The 19,339-nt window shown below is 39.1% G+C and overlaps 1 protein-coding gene across 1 annotated transcript in view; it reads right to left on the reverse strand.

The window, feature by feature from the left end:
- Positions 1-280: 280 nt before the first annotated feature.
- Positions 281-19,339, reverse strand: part of GC (GC vitamin D binding protein) — a 136,250-nt gene continuing 117,191 nt past the window's right edge. Inside the window, exons 12-15 of the mRNA XM_054554775.2 lie at positions 8,402-8,448; positions 8,033-8,122; positions 4,114-4,228; positions 281-460 (exon numbers count right to left, since the gene is read on the reverse strand). Coding sequence (XP_054410750.2) covers positions 281-460; positions 4,114-4,228; positions 8,033-8,122; positions 8,402-8,448 — 432 coding nt within the window. The remainder of the gene's footprint in view (positions 461-4,113; positions 4,229-8,032; positions 8,123-8,401; positions 8,449-19,339) is intronic.

Consider the following 19,339-nt stretch of genomic DNA (forward strand, 5'->3'; position numbering starts at 1 on the left):
TATCAAGGTGATTCTTTTGAGCTGGGAATTCATCATGAAATGGGTCTGTAGGTACTAATTCTCGGGCTTTCTGTGGCCAATGATCTCCCATTACAGTTCCTCCACATACATAACATGAAGTGATATTGAGAGACTGGGCTACAGGCTTGGCTAATTGCAAAAACAAATTTCTTGTTTTTCCTGGAATTTCTATTACTGGCACATTCAGTTCTTCATAGAAGGTTTGAAATACTGGCTCAGGAGAGCATTTATAAACCTCTCCTCAAACCACGATATTTGCTCAAGGATCCAGTCCAGACCCATCAGTTCCTAGGGTTACATGCTCCCCTTTTTTCCAGTGAGGATCAAGGCGGTTGGTTATTACTAGTTCTAAGGGGTTACACTGACCAATGGTACAGGAAGGGCCACTTTTCCCTTTCTGAAGGTAGACAGTATCCTTTTCATTTTTTATCCAAGTAGCCTAAATGACACAAGACCAGTATCCACATTCATTTCCACACAATCCTAATTCATAAGAAATGTACTTATTTTCTGCCATATAGCCTCTTTCCTAATTAAGAGAACAATATCCTATTCCTAACTTATTACTATTAATGACAGCACAGGCATCAAACTTCAAGGTGACTTTTTTGGGCACCCCTTTTTCTTTTGTTTTGTCTAACACTTTACTTGTATCATTTATGAGCCCCCACCAGTCCTTAGTCCTTAACCTTATTTCAAAAACTGTGGTCATTGGAGGCTTGATGGGTCATAACACACATCAGGTTGGTCATTTCCTGGGCTACATACCTTGTATAGAATAGCATTATACAAACAAGTTCTTTTTAGATTCCCAGTACACTTATAATAATCATAAAATAATAGGACTGTAGAAACTTTTTGTCCTACCTTAGTGACTTGATGTATACACTGGGAATAGTCCTCCGTCTGAGGAAGGTCAGTTGAAGTCCTTACTGTACAAGTCCAAATTTTAAGGAAAATGAGTACCACAATGAGTTTTCCCATGCTTGGGCTGTGCATGGACCAGTCAGCTTCCAGATGTGACTGGAGCAGGGCTAGTCATCTTCTTCAGAGTCCCTTTGCAGGGGTTGGCGAAGCTGCTTCTGCCCACATACAGCTCACAGTCTACTGATGTTCAAGGATGGTCTCAGAGGTTGGGCCCACTAGAATAAACTGAGTCCAATACCTCTATACAGTTATGTTCAGCTGGATTCTCTGATATGAGAAGCAAAGTGGTGGGGTTTAGGGTATTGCAAACTTCAGTGGTTATGTGTGGATTTTCACATAGCAAGCTTTGGTACTTGGTTAATCTAGCATTTGTCAGCCAGTGATGTCCTTTGGTATTCATCAAAGTTACCATAGCATGGGAGGCCTTTGTATTCAGGTTTTGCCCAAGTGTTAGTTTATCTGCTTCTTGTGCTAACAGGGCTGTTGCTGCCAGGGCCCTTAGACATAGGGGCCAGCCTTTGTAAACCCTGTCTAGTTGTTTGGAGAGATAGGCCACTGGCCTTGGCCAGGGCCCCACAGTCTGGGTTAAAACTCCAACTGCCATTTTTTCTCTTTCTGACACATAGAGTGTAAAGGGTTTTGTCAGGTCGGGTAGCCCCAGGGCTGGGGCTGACATGAGTTTTTAACTCATGGAAAGCTCATTGCTATTGGTTGTAATAGATGTAGTTTATCCAATTTACATTTTTATTAAGTGTCACCCACCAAAATATTGACTGAAATCCTGCAGCTATTTGATTTCAAGCTTTAAATTGATCTTGTATTCCCCATGGGACTCTAGTTGTTTCTAAATAGATGTGAGAGTCAAAAGACCCATAAGGGGCTTCTCTAGCTTTATGATGTCTTATTTTTCCTCCCTCTGGTTGATGAAATGCCAGGGTAAAAGGGATAGCCAACCGGACTAAAGCCACTTAAGTTATTCGGCAGAATGCCCAGTAAAGATCCACCACAATACCACCACACATCCGCTAGAGGATTAACAAGGGCTGACTGATTGATAAACTCTTGAAAATTCTTAAGCTCACTGCATCCCTTCTGGTCTCCAAGGAACGCTAAGTTTCCTCCCTGTCGTGATAGACATGAAGTGAACTTAGTGTTGGGAGACAGAGACTGGATGCCCTCAGGGCCTGACCCACAGGGTGCCGGACTTCGGGATATAGTAGAGGGAGCTTGGCATGACTTATTACTCCAGGCTGTAGAATCCTGGAAAGGAGCTACCATGTAGCCCATGCCTGGTCAACTGGAAGACCACCTTAGTGGAAAGGGGACAATCTGGGCCTCTGGCCTGCCATGTGCACAAGCATAATAATTGCTTTTGTTTAACATGTGGATGGAATATTTGATCCATTCCAACCAGGCATTTGCATCTTGGTATCCTGTCTTAATTCCCAAAGTTTGTTTTAAGTCTTTAACTACCATGATCCTCTGGTAAAATGAAATATGATTTTAGGAAATTACAAAAACTGGTTGGGGCAGTCCATCCTTGCTCTTTAGTGGTCCACAGAATGTTGGACCAACTATGGCATGAAAGCTCTACATTGGGGAGCAAGACTCTTGGTTGACACTGGACTCTTTATCAAAATTTCCCAGGATTAAATGGTCCTAATTTACTAATGCCCAGTCTGAGGAGAGTCAGGAGGGACAGAGGTACTTTTCTGAAGTAGAGAGCTGTCTTTGACTTGGCAAGTCCCCACAGAGTATAACAAGGCAAGCATTAAATGTAATAGTTTGAGGTAAAATTGACTTGGTTATATTAATAACTAGATGGTCAGCAACAGAGTGAGGAAAGAAGAAAGAGTAATAGAACAGATGAAAGAGTCAAATTTTTCTTAGCTTTAGTTTGGTAGGGTTTTCCCCTGGGACTATGGCCCATGACCCTGGAGGGGGTGGTGCTTTCTTGACTCAGTTGTGATGAGTTCATCCTTTTTTTGCTGTATGAACAGCAGTCTTGATGGTTAGCAGCACCAGGTAGGGTCCTTCTTAGGCTGGTTCAAATTTCCTTTCTTTTCACCCTTTGATGAGAATGTGATCTTCAGACTGGTGCTGGTTTACCAGAAATTCTAGGGGTGGTACATGTGCTAAAAGACTTTTAGTTTTGAGGGAAAGGAAAGTGGAAGATAAACCAAGCATATAATTTCTAAGAAGTTGACCTTTTGTTTTAAATGTGGAGACATTAGCAGTGGACTTTGTAGTCCTTGGTGCCTTTCTACTGAGAAATTTCCTTTAGCACCTACTTTTTATTAGTTTTTAGACCAAAGAAGCCAAACACCATATTGTATTTGACAATGCTTCCTGTATGAATACCAGATAAGCTAAATTTCACCTTTATATTAGTGTGCAAATAAATGACCCATCCAATATTTATTTTATATAGTCAAACATAATTTTTATTTGATAAAAATATTTATATTTATAAAATATTTATGTTATTTATATTATGTATATTTTTGTATATTTAAAATATTTATAATTACAAAATAACTTCAAAAGTTTCTTTTAAAGATGGTGTAAATTAGTTTTGCCAACGAATAAGTTAGGTTGAGTGTTGGGATTCACTCAGGATAGTGGCAGAAATATTAAAGGGAAATATTAGGCAAAAATATTAGTTATGATAGCCACGAAATCCTTTTGGAAGGCTGTTTTCACATGACTTCGGTAATGGACCCACTACCTTTAGTTAAATAGATTAGAGTAGTAAACAATGGGAGGTGGGGAAGTTATATAGTTAAGTTTGTTTACTCATGTGGTCTTAAGAAGAGCCTTTGATGTGTGCTTTTTACTCAGGAAGTCCACAATGTCAATTACACTCAAGCTTTTGTTAACTAAACTTAATGAATAAATGCAAGCCTCCCGAGCTGATGGGGCAGGCAGCAGTGACAAGCCTCTCTTGGTGTGTAGGTGGTCAGACTCTCAGCAAAACTGGCAAAACAGAATATCTGTGTGTCAGTGTACGTTTTATTCATCTGTCATTTGCGTCAGGGTCTTGAAATTTTTTGCTTCTTTGATATAACAGGCTGTTACAGACTAGGAAACCATATTGTCTTAAGAAAGCAAGGAAGAAAAAATGTTCTTCATCAGCTATGGTTTGGCCACTAGACAAGGACTCACATCCACAGCTTTATGAATAGGCATTATCTCCAATACACAGTATGACAACAAGCTCTCAGAGGTTAAGTAGTGTTTCCAAGGTAACGGATCCAAAAAGTGGGGAACTGATATTTCACTGAAGAGAAATTTGTGAAAGAAAGGAAAAAATTACTGACCTCATAGTTTTGTGCAGGTCTGACTCTTCCATATGACTCTGTTCAAATTTATCCTACCATAAGTAATTGTACAAATGATAAGAACAAAAGGTATGTGCAGTTAATAAATAACTGATTGGTTGATTGAGTCTGGTGTCTTTTCTTTCACCAACTTCCTTATGACAGTAAGAAAGTCACTTAAACTTCCTCTGTCCTCATAAGGCCAATTTTGGGTTCTTATATTTGATTAGTGTATGAGCTCATATATGTCCTGAGAATTTCAGATTTTCATAGAATAGATACCATCTTCATATCATTTAATAATTTTTGTGAATATCCTGATTCTATTTCTGTCGAGGAGATATTTGGACTTTGCACAAACTAGTAATTTGCCAGATGCATTGCGTGTGTCAAACACTACTTAAACAGACACTGATGAGTAATTTAGAAACAAAATAAAGGTATGTGATTTTTTTTTTTTGTGAAAAGGAGGAGGAACAGAAACGTATACAACTTTTTAAATGATACATTTCTCAAAAGCTGACACATTTCTCAGAAGCTTGTATTACACGACAATAGCTGGTGCATGAGAATACAAATGTAAACTGGGTTAGAAATTAATATAAAACAGTGAAATAAAATTCAGTGATATGTGTTCTAAATATGCCAAATCTTTATTAGTGTTTTAATCAGCTTAAGGTATAATTGATTATAACATTAAAAATTATAGAAAAAGAAAAGAAATTGAGAAGCTCTTCAAAATTGATGCGTCACTTTATTCATTTGTTTTAAGAATAAGAACTCTTCCTTGGACAAATTCATGGAAAATGAAAAATATACCTTCACAGTCTCTTTCCTTTCTTTCTTCAATATGTATTTCTTTAAGCATCTATCATAAAAGGCATTGTGTTAGGTGTTCTGAGGAATTTAAAAAATGGAAAAGAGATTGCTTGTCCTCCTAATGATGGATAAGTAATCATTAGGAGGCTAGGAATGGGAGGTTTAGGAGGGGGAATAAAGACACATATAATTGTGAGGCAAAAGGAAGAATTTGAAAAATCTCAGAATAGTGGTAAAAATTTTGATTGGAGTTTCAGTTGAGATGACATTAAAATTATAGATGTTAAATTATCTAACAATGAACATGAAATACCTGCTTCATAAGGTTCTTGGGCATTCCATATAAGGTTAGTTCCAGTTAATATTGATACTGTGAATGGATCTTTAATCTAGATTATTATTATTTTTAGCATAGAGTTGTTCAGATTATATGTTTATTTTAAAATTTTGAAAAATCTTGCTGTTTCTATACCTATTTGCCTCTGTATTTCACTATTTTGGTGTTTGCTTCTTTCTGCTTAAAAGAGAGAAAGACGGGGTCAAGGAGACTAATAGAGGCTTCCAAGGATTAGTCGACTTATGTGGAAGGCAAGGTTGCAGGAATAATGAAGTATAATTGGAGAGAAGTATATGAACAGAGTTATTGAGATCAGAAAGATTTTTTTTTTTGAAAGGAGTAGATAAAAAGCTATTAATTCACTTGGAGCATAGAATACATATATTATAAGGAAGGGACCTAGAAGATAATGCCTTAAAGCATAAGTTTGGCACTCGAGCTGGAGCAAATAAACAAGTCTAAGGCAAGTTTAAGAGGTGATGACCAAGGAAAGTTTTTGAGAAAGTACCATGATTAGGAGCAGAGATTTAGCTGACATAGACTGTGAAATAACTAAACAGGGACCAACCAAAGAATAATATTAGTCAGTCGTACATAATTATGAGTTACTTTAATTCAGTAATTAAGAATCTCCAGAATTACTGTATTGTTTTTTCTTTTCCAATTTCTGTCACCCTTTTTAAAAAGTTTATACTGCATTCATTGCTTTTGTTCCTACGGTGCCTCCAGTTTTCTTAAGTTCTTGCTATATGGTTTCTGCCCCGACTGTTTAACTCCTAAAAAGCATCATAGACCTGATGTTGCCAAATCAAATTACTTGTTTGTATTTTCATCCTATGTGAAATTCGGATACTCTTTACCTCTATGACATTAGGGAAATTTTCTCTTACTTTGGTTTCTATGAAATTTGGTTACTTTGTTTTCTTTCTTTTTATAATTATTTATTCTACAGCTCCCCTTTTTCTTCTCCCCCCGACCCCATTTGTTCTTTTTTTTTTGAGATGGAGTCTTGCTCTGTCATCTGGGCTGGAGTTCAGTGGTGCAATCTCAGCTCACTGCAACCTCTGCCTCCCGGGTTAAAGCGATTCTCCTGCCTCAGCCTCCTGAGTAGCTGGGACTAAAGGTGCCTTCTACCACGCCCAGCTAATTTTTATATTTTTTGTAGAAATGGGGTTTCACCATATTGGCCAGGCTGGTCTCAAACTCCTGACCTTGTGATTTGCCAGCCTGGGCCTCCCAAAGTGCTGGAATTACAGGTGTGAGCCACCACACCCAGCCCATTTGTTCTTATTTATTATGATTTTGTTTTGTTTTGGGGGAAAAGTTAGTGGTTGGGCAAAGAAATCTAGGCAATTGTGTTTTTTCTTATAGCTTCAGTCATAACTTCTACCATGATAACTCTCAAATCTAGACTGAACTTACTGAAAGCATGGTCTGTATCTCCTTCACCATTGTAAGCCCACTGCCTAGCATTCATTCAATAAGTCTGTATCAAGAGGCTGCTGTAAATCAGGAATCTGCTAGATGCTAGACATACAATGGTGACAAGATGACTATGATTCCTGAAGAGGTTAGTAATAAATCATTCTTGAGTAGATGAGTCAATATCTGTCCTCAGCCTTGGTCCCACTTGCAAGCTCCCTACTTGTCAGATATATTCATGCTCAGGTATATAAAAAAAATCTAAAACTAGCTAATCTTTTTCTCTAAATTTTTTCTTCTTCCCATGTTGTGGTTTCTGCTGATCATACTACTCTTTTCCAAATTTATTAAGCTAAAAAAATCCCAAACATCTTTGATGTTTTTCTCGATTTAACTCTCCACAGCCAACTAATTGCCAAGTTCAAGCAATTGTCATGTCTTTACAAACATTCTAAGAATTTTCTCATGGTTTCCCCTCCATGCGAGCTCTTTCCCTCCAATGCATACCATGCATTGCTGCCAAATTGGTAGATCTGAAGCCCAACCTTGATCATGTTACATTTAAACTATTACCAGCTAGCCACTGCCAAATAAACTCATTATGAGTTTTCTCTCTGTCTATTGCATTGTAGGTGCTATGTGTTCTAAACATGCAACTATTTAAATACGTTACATGCATTCCTATCTCAAGGCCTTTGCTTTTGCACTTTCATGCCCTTGAAGTATTGAGGTACCTCTGTCACTACATGTTTACTCCTTTCATTCTTCAAAGCCTACTTTAATGCCTACTTTACTTTCATAAAAATCCTTTCTGATGCCCCAGCATTCTTTATCTCCACTGAATTACACTGACTTTTATTAATATACCATCTTAATTTCTAACACTTTCTAAATGCATAAAATGAGGGTTGATTCAGTTGGTTGAAGGGCTTAGGATTTTATTTTTAGTTTACAGAGTTAAGGCAAAGAAATAGAACACATGTCTGTTAAAAATGGAGAGGGTGGTGGGAAATTTTCTGGCTATGGAGCAAAACTTCCAGAAGACAGAAGATTCTGCCTCTACTAAAATTTCAGCCAACTGAGGCAAGGGAGTGAGTAATTAGAAGATTTCTGTAAATATAAATTAGAAATAAAATCATCAAAGTTACATTAGGACACATTATTTTCATCTTGTTTACCAACGTACCTCATGAGATAATTAAAAGAAAGTTTGGACAGAGTTTGACTACAGCTTTCAATGCCTTTGGAAAGAATAGGCAGCATATTGTCAACTTCGCTGTACAACAACAGCAACAAAAAGTCAGAATTAAGAGAGTATTTTGTATTTTCCCTAAATCTGAACTTCAAGACATTTAATTATACTCTAGTTAGTTAAAAGAGAAGTCAGAATACAATTTGGGAGTAAAGTTAGTTTATATTTATGGAAAAATTTCCCTCCAGAAATGGCAGCAAACACTTACCTGATGTTTTTAGAAAATTTCTGGGGACTTATTTGGTATTCAGATACATTTCCTTTTCAGACAAAGGCCAATACAAAATTCTGTGACTAATTTACTGAAGGTCTTTCCCACTGGGCAGGTCAATATTATATGGATCCTGTTTCTAGAAAAAAAAAGAAAAAGAAAAAAGATAATCAATGATTAAACTTAATTTTAAAAACAGAAGAGTCAATTACAGGACTGAAGGGCGCTTCTTCACTCTGTGAATGGTGCTTCTTTTGACTAGGATTTGACTGTGCTGCATCCACATTCCTAGAGATGTTAGAGAGCAAGCTAATAATAAAAGGGAGCTTGATTATTCTCCCTTTTTCCCCTTCCCAGATTCATGATTTATTCTGTTTCCTTCTCTGCCCTGCTTATTGTGAGTACTTCTGGTGGAGTGACCCTATTACTTACAATTCCTGGGTCCACTACCCTTCTGGCTTCTGAGTGGATTCAGAGAGTCAGAGGACCTAAGGAAGAAGGAGCTGGGGTTTTTCTTCACCTGCTCCTTTCCTGTCTTTGTGCCTTAAAACTGTATTTGGCACAAAGTTTTTGTGCTACTGTCACTGGACTCAAACACCATCAGTTCCTCTCCTTATCCCCTCAGGCTGGGGTGGTAACGGCTCCCTCCTTTTTCTAAACCCTGAGTGCATCCACATTTTCTATAGGTTCCCTTAACCTACCCACCCCTTCAGAAGTAGTCCCTTCACTAAATTCTCTTAAGCTCTGGGCTGTCAACTGAAGAATGATGAGTTTCTTAAATTTGGACAGGAGAGCTTTATTTCTCATAAAGGGCTGCAGCTTGCTGGGTGGCCAATCTCACAGGCTAGAAAGCATAGCCTCTGGCCAGAAGCTGGAAACATACACTTCGACGGAGGGGCAAAGGGAACAGGAATTTATGCTGAGCAAGGTGGCCAAAGATACATATTTAATACGCTATAGGAAGAGTCGTAAATATTTATGAGCGGAGAAATGTGCGCATGTGCAATTGAGATTCATGCCTCTCCGTAGGACTCAAGTTCAAAAAAGCAGCATGTTAGCATGATGTGAGGTTAGAGTTCTCAGTCCTCTGATGTCAAAAGGTGAAGCAGAGGACATGAAACCCCTCACTATGCATCCACTGTGGACTTGCCAGAAACACTCCATGGCCAGTAATCTCTTATGAGGAAGAAACGCTGGTAGTTTTTGCTGTGTTTTTTTTTGAGATGGAGTCTCACTCTGTGGCCCAGCCTGGAGTGAAGGGCTCACTGCAGCCTCCGCCTCCAGGTTCAAGCAATTCTCCTGCCTCAGCCTCCCAAGTAGCTGGGACTAAAGGAGCATGCCACCACACCCGGCTAAGTTTTTTAATTTTTAATACAGATGGGGTTTTGCCATGTTGGCCTGGCTGGTCTCAAACTCCTGACCTCAGGTGATCCCCCTGCCTCGGCCTCTGAAAGTGCTGGAATTACAGGCATGAGCCACCATGCCTAGCCTTTTTTTTTTTTTTTTTTAATTAGACAGAGTCTCGCTCTGTGGCCCAGACTGGAGTGAGATGGTGCGATCTCTGCTCACTGCAACCTCCGCCTCCCAGGTTCAAGCAATTTTCCTACCTCAGCCTCCTGAGTAGCTGGGACTACAGACGTGCACCACCACGCCCGGCTAAATTTTAGTATTTTTAGGAGAGACGGGGTTTTGCCATGTTGGCCAGGGTGCTCTGGAACTCCTAATCTCAGGTGATCCACCCTTCTTGGCCTCCCAAAGTGCTGGGATTACAGGCGTGAGCCACCGTGCCCGGCCGCTGGTAGTTGTTTTGTTGAAACTGCAAAATGGAGGGCCTTCATCAGGCAATTGCTGGTATCAGTGTATAGTCTTTTCAAAGAGCTGGTTTTGATTTAGCCCTTAGTGAAGAAAGTGTCTTGGCAATTAGCGAGGGAGGGGGTTATAAGGAGACATGTCTGATGCCCCATCTCTTCTTGGTCGAGAACTCAGTTTTCAAGCTTACTCTGGGGTCCCCTTGGCCAAGAGGGGCTCTGTTCAGTCAATTGTGAGGCTTAAAATTTCACTTTTAGTTCTCAGGGCTGAGTGTGCCTTCCTTTTGCTTTCCACTGGGGCTCAGATTGATCCAAAGAACTGAACTGTTATCTTTATTTACAGAAAAATATATAATTGAAAGGTGGGCCACTGAAGCTTCAAGACGTGGTGTTGGAAATTATGACTGTGATGCTTTATGGCTTGACGGTGAATTCTGTATATGGTAAGGAAGTAACTTTGCTCTTTCTCACTTCTGAGTGCCCCTCCACACTTAGACCTAGGCAAGAGGCTCCTGCTCTGAGTCCTGTGCTTTAGCAGACCTCACTCTGACCCTCCTCTAGCTGTGGTCCTTTCCTGAGATTGAGGAGTCTGTGTGGCCAACAGGATGTGCTGAGTAAAACCCCTGTCTCTATCCATTATAGTTCACCCCAACCTCTCATCCCCTTGCCTTCCAGCACCTGACATCTAAACTGTGTTTTGGATATATTGGCTCTGGAATTCTCCACCCAAACACAGCTGAGCCCACAAGCCCACTTCTAGGCCCTGATTGTACACCTTTTTTTTTTTTTTTTTTTTTTTTTTTAAGAAAAGAACCAGGTTGCTGCCCTGGTGATTTGGATGGAGCTAAGGATGGGAAGAGAGAGGCGGTATTCAGACTGGGAATTGGAGCTGGAGGTTGAATTTCACCGCCATCTTCAGGTGCAAAACCTCAAGAAATCCACTCAGTCTAAATTTAAACCTGCCTTTCTAGTTTCAGTTTCCTTTGAGAAAACTAAAAGGATGATGCCAATCAGGGAGGGGTCTAGAACACTGTGTGGGCAAAAATTACTTGGCCTGGACTGGATGATGTGAGCGGAAGCCTCTGGGCATGGAGTATGGGGAGCTGTGTGCTGGGCTAGACCTCCATCTTGATCATTTCCTTTGTGTTTTCCTTTTCTCTTTTCAATAAAACAAAACATATTTGATCCCTCTAACGTGTTCACTATTAAGCACTAAAATGACACAAATACAAGTTTTTTGATAATTTCCTGAAGCAAATAATTTATCCTAAAGACCATTTTTTGCCTACTGTAGGGGCAGAAAAGTGGGATATGTTTTTTTTCATGCATCACAAGGAACACTTTCATAAAAAATCAACAAGAGAAAAGCACAGCCAATTTATTTAATCCAAGTTTCACATGACATGTAAGCCTTCATAAATGAAGGCTCAAAGACCCAGGGAAAACTGTGTGTTTCTATGATTAGGTTCAGTGAAGAATGAACAGCCATGTAGAAATGTGATTGGACAAAAGGGTATCATCTAATGGTAAGAGACTGAGTGGGGAAACCCAGGAGGGACTGTCTGTTCTGATTCTTCTTGGCCTCTGTGTGTGGCATTCCTTTTCTCTGTGTTTAGGACAGGGCACTTGTCACATAAGGGTTAGTAAGGAGAAGGGAGAAGGTCAGACAGTGACCTTTCTAGGTTTTACAGCCTGCCTTGGGGAAGAGGAGTTCGACTTTCTATGACCTGCATTAGGGGAGGGGAATTCTGGTTTCTGTGAATCACTTCAGGGGGAAAAAAGGGGCAAGAGACAGGAGGGTGGGAGAAGGTCAGAAAGACATTGCTACTAAGGTCCTTCAGTTCAAAATGCTCAGCATGCAGAGGTGTTGTACTTTGGGTTATTGTGTTCTGAGCCCCAATATTACCTACTTTAATCAAAGAGCTCATTATATTTTATGAACTCCTTTTGATGTTCTAGGAATACATTATGAAGTAAAAAATTTCATGGTCAAGTAAGTTAGATTAACATGACTGTATCACATACTGCAAGCATTAGAGGTTGATACATCAAGCCCATGTCCCTGTTCAAGACTTCTAGATAACCTGTCTTTATTTGAATGCTAATTTCCAAATTGCTCTGCATCTCTCTCAACCTGATCCATCAAGCAGCCCATCTGATCTTTCAGAACTTCCCCTTGTGCCCTCCAGAACTCATAGGCTATCACCAACAAGCTACCTTACATCTTCACTGCCTTGTATGAACATTCCTTCCACCTTACTCCAACTGAAAACTGCTCTGAGATTAGTACTTTCCTGGTGATTTTTCTCCCCATACACTGAATATCTCAGAGCTGGAAGCTGGAGGAGGTATCCTTGGTAACACTTAGTTGTGAAGATCTTGTTCCTTACTATCTCTTAAATTCTTCCCCTCCTGCTTGTTTTCACAGCAACCACCCTAATTTGAACTCATTAAAGGCTCTAGATTCCTGCAATCTCCCCCTAACTATATCTCCTCCTCCTAGTATGGGCCCATTCCAATCTGTTCTCCACACTGCTGTGATGTTGATCTTTTAAATCACGCCATTTTCTTGTTTAAAGTCCTTAAATAGCTCCCCACAGCTTTCAAGGATAAAGTTCAAACTCTTTCATTTAGTACACACAGCCTTTCATGACCCCATTTCTTCCTATAATTTCAGCTTTATTGTCTGCTACCCCTTCACATTCGCCCTTTGCTTCAGCCATACTGAGCTATTTGTAGTTCTTTGCAGTTTCCAAGAGAACCAGACCACTTTTCAGGATAATCCCCTCCTGGGATGACTTAATGCACTTTATGTGTGCTCCTAACACTCTCTGACCACTCTGTCCATCTATCACTGTACTTGTACTGTGCCACATGCTCTTTGATTTGCACCGTTCTTGAGAGCAAACACCATGTCTCAGTCAGATTTGCATCCCTAGTACCTGGTAGGTGTTTGCTGAATAAATGAATAAAGAAAGGGGTAACCAAAGCTATTCTACCAATAGATAATGGGGCACAATTTTGAGTTGTTTGGAAAGTTGGTTGATGTTGACTAGTTAATTTTCCTTCTATTGCTTCCCATGAAGTTAAATGTTGTATGTGTATGTTGGGTGATGTTGGTAATGGGGAGAGGGTATGGCTGTGTGTGTTGTGTTTGGGAATGGACAGGCTGCATAAAACAAATTGCCTTCCTTAGGATGCCCCCCAAAATCTTGCTCTCAGGACCTGTGGAAAATAAATTGCCATAATTAGCTGTTGAATAAATTCCTATGACTACCTGTCTTGGAATGCCCTTATGGGCTAGGATTAAAGTATTCTAGGGTTCTTTACCCTAGTTTCTTTGTGCACATTCTTTTGGTAAGCCATCAAATTAGCACAAGGTTCTCATTAACATCAAAATCTAATCAACCAAATTTACTGTTAACAGAAATAACTCTCAGAGATTTGACATGGACTAACCAGTTAATTAGGATAATGTGCTTTAAAATCAGGCTGGCTGAAAAATTAGACAGTGAAGGTGTCTTTCATGCTCTTTCTTCTCTTTATCTGGAATGTTCGGTACTTGCTTTTCTGCTCAAATTTGTTCCTCAGGACTTCCCTAAGTTACCCAAACTGACATAGGCATTGTCCCTGAATTTCCATAGCACGCCATGGTACCTCACTAATAGCACAGGCTGAACAGTAATGTTTTAATGAATATCTGTCTCTCCTAGACCATAAGTTCTTTAAGAACTGGAGCTATGTTATTTTTGTTTATTTCATCCTAGTTCCTAGGATTGTATCTAAAACACAGTAAAAACCAATTAATATTGCTTAACTTTCTGGATCATAGGAAGCAACAAAATCTATGATGGCTGTAGGCTTGGCCAGAGAAACTACTTGTATATAAAATAACTATATACTTGTTTGTATGAAAATAACATATACGGCTTACAGAGAATTTGAGTGCATAGAAGTACACAAAAAAGAAAATTTAAATTTTCTGTAATCTTTACAACTACCCAAGATGAATTCCTTTTAATAGGTTGAACACTTTACTTTTGTGTACATACAATATTTGAGGGTCGAACTTAAATATTTATGTCAAGTTTAAATATTTAGCTTAAGTTCATATCGAATCAAGAATCAAAATGTGGAGCACTCCTAAGGAATCAAATACTCCCTTGAGTCAAAACAGTTTCAAGGACAGGAGGGACATGTGAGATTTTCAAAAGTTAGTTCAATTTAGGGAAGCATTTAACCTTGAAGGAGCTATTTACCTAGGATGAGTAAGCGTCTTATTCTGAAACCAGATTTTATTTGTATAGAATATCTTTTGACTGTTTTCCACTTTTTAAAAACCTGTTTTATAAAGATTGAAGAATCAGTTATTCAAATCTACAGAATTTTGTTTATCCAGATTCATAGCTGAGGAGTAGCTAGCAGTTGGAATGTGCAGAAATGGCTCTGAAACTTTGAGTAGGTGTTCTGAAATGTCATTTTCTCTGGGTAATGTCGTTAATATTCTTGGATCTGTGATCTCCTCCCTGGGGGCTATGGTGACAAGGAACAGCCTCTTTACATCCCTCACCATTCTAGCCCTGGTATTATAGTAGTAAGGTTAAAGGGACAATTACTCCTCTTAAAGAAAATAAAACCTTAGTCTTTCAAGGTTGGTCTTGGAGGGAAATCTTGCACATCTCAGAAAAACTCTCAGTCATTATTTCCCCTGTTCTATAGTGAGCTTAGGGCACCATTTTCCTTTTAACATTCTAGGCCCAAAGTAAACCCAAGGTCTTTCCCTTTAACTTTCAGTAACATAGCTGAGATGAGGCTACAACATTTTTTTTTAAAGGCTTTGTAGAGAAGAAAAAAAAAGGCTTCTCTTTACCCTCCCAAGTTCTTGCTAGTCTATGAATTAAATTGACATGAAAAAGATTAACAGGAGAAAAACCATATATAATTATATACATTTATACAGGAGACCCACAAAAATATGAGACTTGAAGAAGGGTCAGATGATTGATGCTTCTATGGCATCTTGAGCTATCAAAAGGAATAAGGGCTTGGAGCTTTTGGCAGGTGGTAAAGACAAGTTATAGGAGGGTGAGGGGAGGAAATATATGGTATAAAAATACGGAAATAAAAGTCTCTTGGGTGATAAAAGGAGAAGGTCTCTTTCTGATACAGATATCTTTACTAAAAAAAATTTATTTCAAGGATGTAAATTGATTTTACAAAGGGCAGCTTTTCAGAGCCATTTCTATATCTGCAGTTTCTCAGAATAACCAGCTTTAAATAATCAATATGCCAAAGAGAAATATTTTGAGGTGGTATTTCCTGAGCCCAAACAGGAAATACCACCCAAAGATAATTCTTTTTGAGATAGAGTCTTGTTAGCACTATCACGGCTCACTGCAGCCTTGATCTCCCCAGGCTCAGGTGATCTTCCCACCTCAGCCTCCCGACTAGCTGGGACTACAGGCACATGCCACCACACCTGGCTACTTTTTATATTTTTTGTGGAGACAGTGTTTTGCCATGATGCCCAGGCTGGGCTCGAACTCTGGGGCTCTAGTGATCCTCCCACCCAAACTGCAGGGATTACACGTATGAGCCACCGTGCCCAGCCTTATGATTCTGCATTTCTAACAAGTGCCCAGATGATGTTTCTGCTACTGGTCTGCACATTAAACTTTGAGGAACCAGGGCATATGCCTGGTAATATTAGAAATGATTGGGGCATCACCGCAGGGGCTGGAAACCATGAGCTGCCTGGGAAAAAGGAAGAGATGACAGTTTGTGAAACACTCCAGGAAACTCTCCTCTAACCAAATTTCAGGACCTTTCTCAAATCATGTGACCCTGAGAATGTATGCCTCCTTAAATCTTGCATCCCAGATGCTTCACTTTACTCACTATAGATCCTCTCTGTCTGGAATCAAGATACAATCATAAAATTGATGGAAAAGTATTTATGTCAAATTTTAGAAAAACCCCAAATCTTAAAATCGTAAAAATTAAAAGAAGCTTACTACACAAGAGAAACCAGTATTTAGTGAATGTCTACCATATGCCACATCCTTTGGAGAGTATTGTGCTAAAATCTTTTGGGTGTAAGTCATTATGAAGTTCATTTTGGAGATGAGAAAATTAAGGTTTAGGAGTTTTTAAATGTCTTTTAAAATTCCCATTAGGAATTAGGGAGAGAGTTTGATTCCAAAGTTGTACTGCTCTACTCCACCACTCCTGACTATCCTTGGAGGGTTAGGTGTCTAGCTCTATGAAAACTAACTCCATGAAAGGTAACATTTCATTACAGTGAATATTTAATGAGAAGATCTATGGGGAAAGGAAATAGTATAGGTAATCAAAAACAAAAATGTATACTGGATTTTGGGACAAACCATTTTTTTTGGTAGTCCTAGATTCTTTATTTTTCTTCTGATGATATTAAAATTTAATATTTATTCTATCTATTAAGTGACAGGAGCTGTTAATAAAAAATATGCTGTTGCATAGGTAGAGAAAACCCTGACTTGGCAATAAATATTGTTTCAAATAAATGCTGGCATAAACAAGTGATGAATGAGTAATTTGAAGCTATCTTTACACATTCTTTTAAGACTCCTAAGTTTGAAATAGTTTATCTGAAATATTGAATAAACTTAAAAAATCACAGTGTTAATTGGGTTTAAATTAATTTTGAGCCATGCTGTTGAGAGGTGAAGCCGGCTGGGCTTCTGGGTCAGGTGGAGACTTGGAGAACTTTTCTGTCTAGCTAAAGGTTTGTAAACACACCAATCAGCACTCTGTAAAAATGCGCCAATCAGTGCTCTGCGTCTAGCTGAAGGTTTTTAAACACACCAATCAGCACTCTGTAAAAACGGACTAATCAGCAGGACGTGGGCAGGGCCAAATAAGGGACTAAATGCCAGCCACCCCCAGCAGCAGCAACCCACTCACGTCCCCTTCCATGCTGTGGAAGCTTTGTTCTTTCGTTCTTCACAATACATCTTGCTGCTGCTCACTCTTTGGGTCCGCATTACCTTTAAGAGCTGTAACACTCACTGTGAAGGTCTGCGGCTTCACTCCTGAAGCCGAGCGAGACCACGAATCCACCGGAAGAAACTCCGGACACATCTGAACATCTGAAGGAACAAACTGTGGACAAACCATCTTTAAGAACTGTAACACTCACTGCGAGGGACCGCAGCTTCATTCTTGAAGTCAGTGAGACCAAGAACCCACCGGAAGGAACCAATTCTGGACACACTGTGACCAAATTAGATAATTAATGAGAATGTGCTACCATATAATTCTTTTTAAATAAGCAGCTTTATCAATAGAACTTGTACCTAGACATGCAAATTAAATTTAAAGAACAGTTGATCTCTAACCAGTAATACATAGACCATCTAGTCACTGAATTTCTTTTTGTTCTTTGTTTGCTGGAGATGGAGTCTCGCTCTGTCGCCCAGGCTGGAATGCAGTGGCGTGATCTTGGCTCACTGCAACCTCCGCCTCCCAGGCTCAATTGTTCTCCTGCCTCAGCCTCCCGAGTAGCTGGAACTACAGGCGGATGCCACCAAGCCCATCTAATTTTTGTATTTTTAGTAGAATAGAGACGAGGTTTCACTATGTTGGCCAGTCTGGTCTTGAACTTCTGACCTCAAGTGATCCATCGGCCTCGGCCTCCCAAAGTGTTGGGATTACAGGCGTGAGTCACCGCACCTGCCGAGTCACTGAATTTCACTTGTAACCATCACAGGAGTAAACATTTAATCTTAGCATTTTAAAATCACTTCACACATTACTTGTATTTATTGAAACTACATCCTAGTTAGTAGCCAAAATGAATTTCTTCCCTTAAAAGAACAATTGGGCTAAATTTGATCCTTTGAACTAAAATTGCTTTAAAATTCAGTTTGTTGGCTAGGCACGGTGGCTCACGCCTGTAATCCCAACACTTTGGGAGGCCAAGGCGGGCGGATCACGAGGTCAGGAGATCGAGACCATCCTGCCTAACATGATGAAATCCCGTCTCTACTAAAAAAATACAAAAAAATTAGCTGGGCGTGCTGGCGGGCACCTGTAGTCCCAGCTACTTGGGAAGCTGAGGCAGGAGAATGGCGTGAACCCGGGAGGTGGAGCTTGCAGTGAGCCGAGATTGCGCCACTGCACTCCAGCCTGGGTGATAGAGCGAGACTCCATCCTCCCCAAAAAAATAAAAATAAAAAATAAAAAATAAAATTCAGTTTGTTCTGAAGCAGAATAGGTTATAAATGGAGATATTGAAATTTTAGGCATAGGGTGAAAAAATTAGATTACCTTTTAGATTACTAGAAATGCTAGATCTCTTGATTTTAAAAGGGAGTTTAACTATCAAATAAATGGGAGGAATAACGAAAAATGTTTTTTGGTTAAGTAGACACACCAAATAAACTTATTGGACACTTAACAATGTATTATTTTTATTATTAGTTTCTGTTTCACTTAATATTGTTATCTCCCAGCAAGAAAGGACTCTATTTCTTTTATTTGCCATAGTTGCAACACATTATTAAATATAAAACATAATAAATAGCCTTAGTGATCACTACAGAAAAAAATCCATGAAACCTGTCAATGGGTATCAAACTATGCTGGATGCTGTACATGGCAAATTGCCTAATGATGCAATTCTGTATTTTCTATCCTGAGAAACAGCATTAAAAACAGGATAATCTAATTACTGTTTGGTCATAAGATAATTCTGGGAATTTTCTAAGTAAAATATGCATATTTTTCTTCTGTTTCTCATTGATGTTTGAGATGATTACATTCACAAGGGAGAGGATGCCTGATCCAAGAATAGTTTTAAGGGGAGGTAAAGTACCACATGAAACAAGATTAAAAGCAGAGATAACTAGAAAGATTGTTTTAACCAAGAAACAACTTCTTTTCTAATTCTCAATTTCCTTTCAAGGCCTTCTTTTGCTCAGAAAATGTAATATCCCTCATCCCACAGTTAAGACAAAAATCAATAGAAACCTCAGGCAGTTATTTGTCATCTTATAAAGTTCAATGCCATTAAGTTTTCACCCAGAGCCTTCTGTAGCCAGTTCTGGAATATGGAGTCATTTAAGGGTAAGATAAGTATTCCAGGAGTTTGTAGGAAGATAGCAATACATGAAATAATACCAGTATTCATTCATTGATTTATTTATTTCACACACATTTATTGCTACATATGTTAAGAAC

Source organism: Pongo abelii, chromosome 3 (genome assembly GCF_028885655.2).
Source record: "Pongo abelii isolate AG06213 chromosome 3, NHGRI_mPonAbe1-v2.0_pri, whole genome shotgun sequence".
NCBI lineage: Eukaryota > Metazoa > Chordata > Mammalia > Primates > Hominidae > Pongo > Pongo abelii.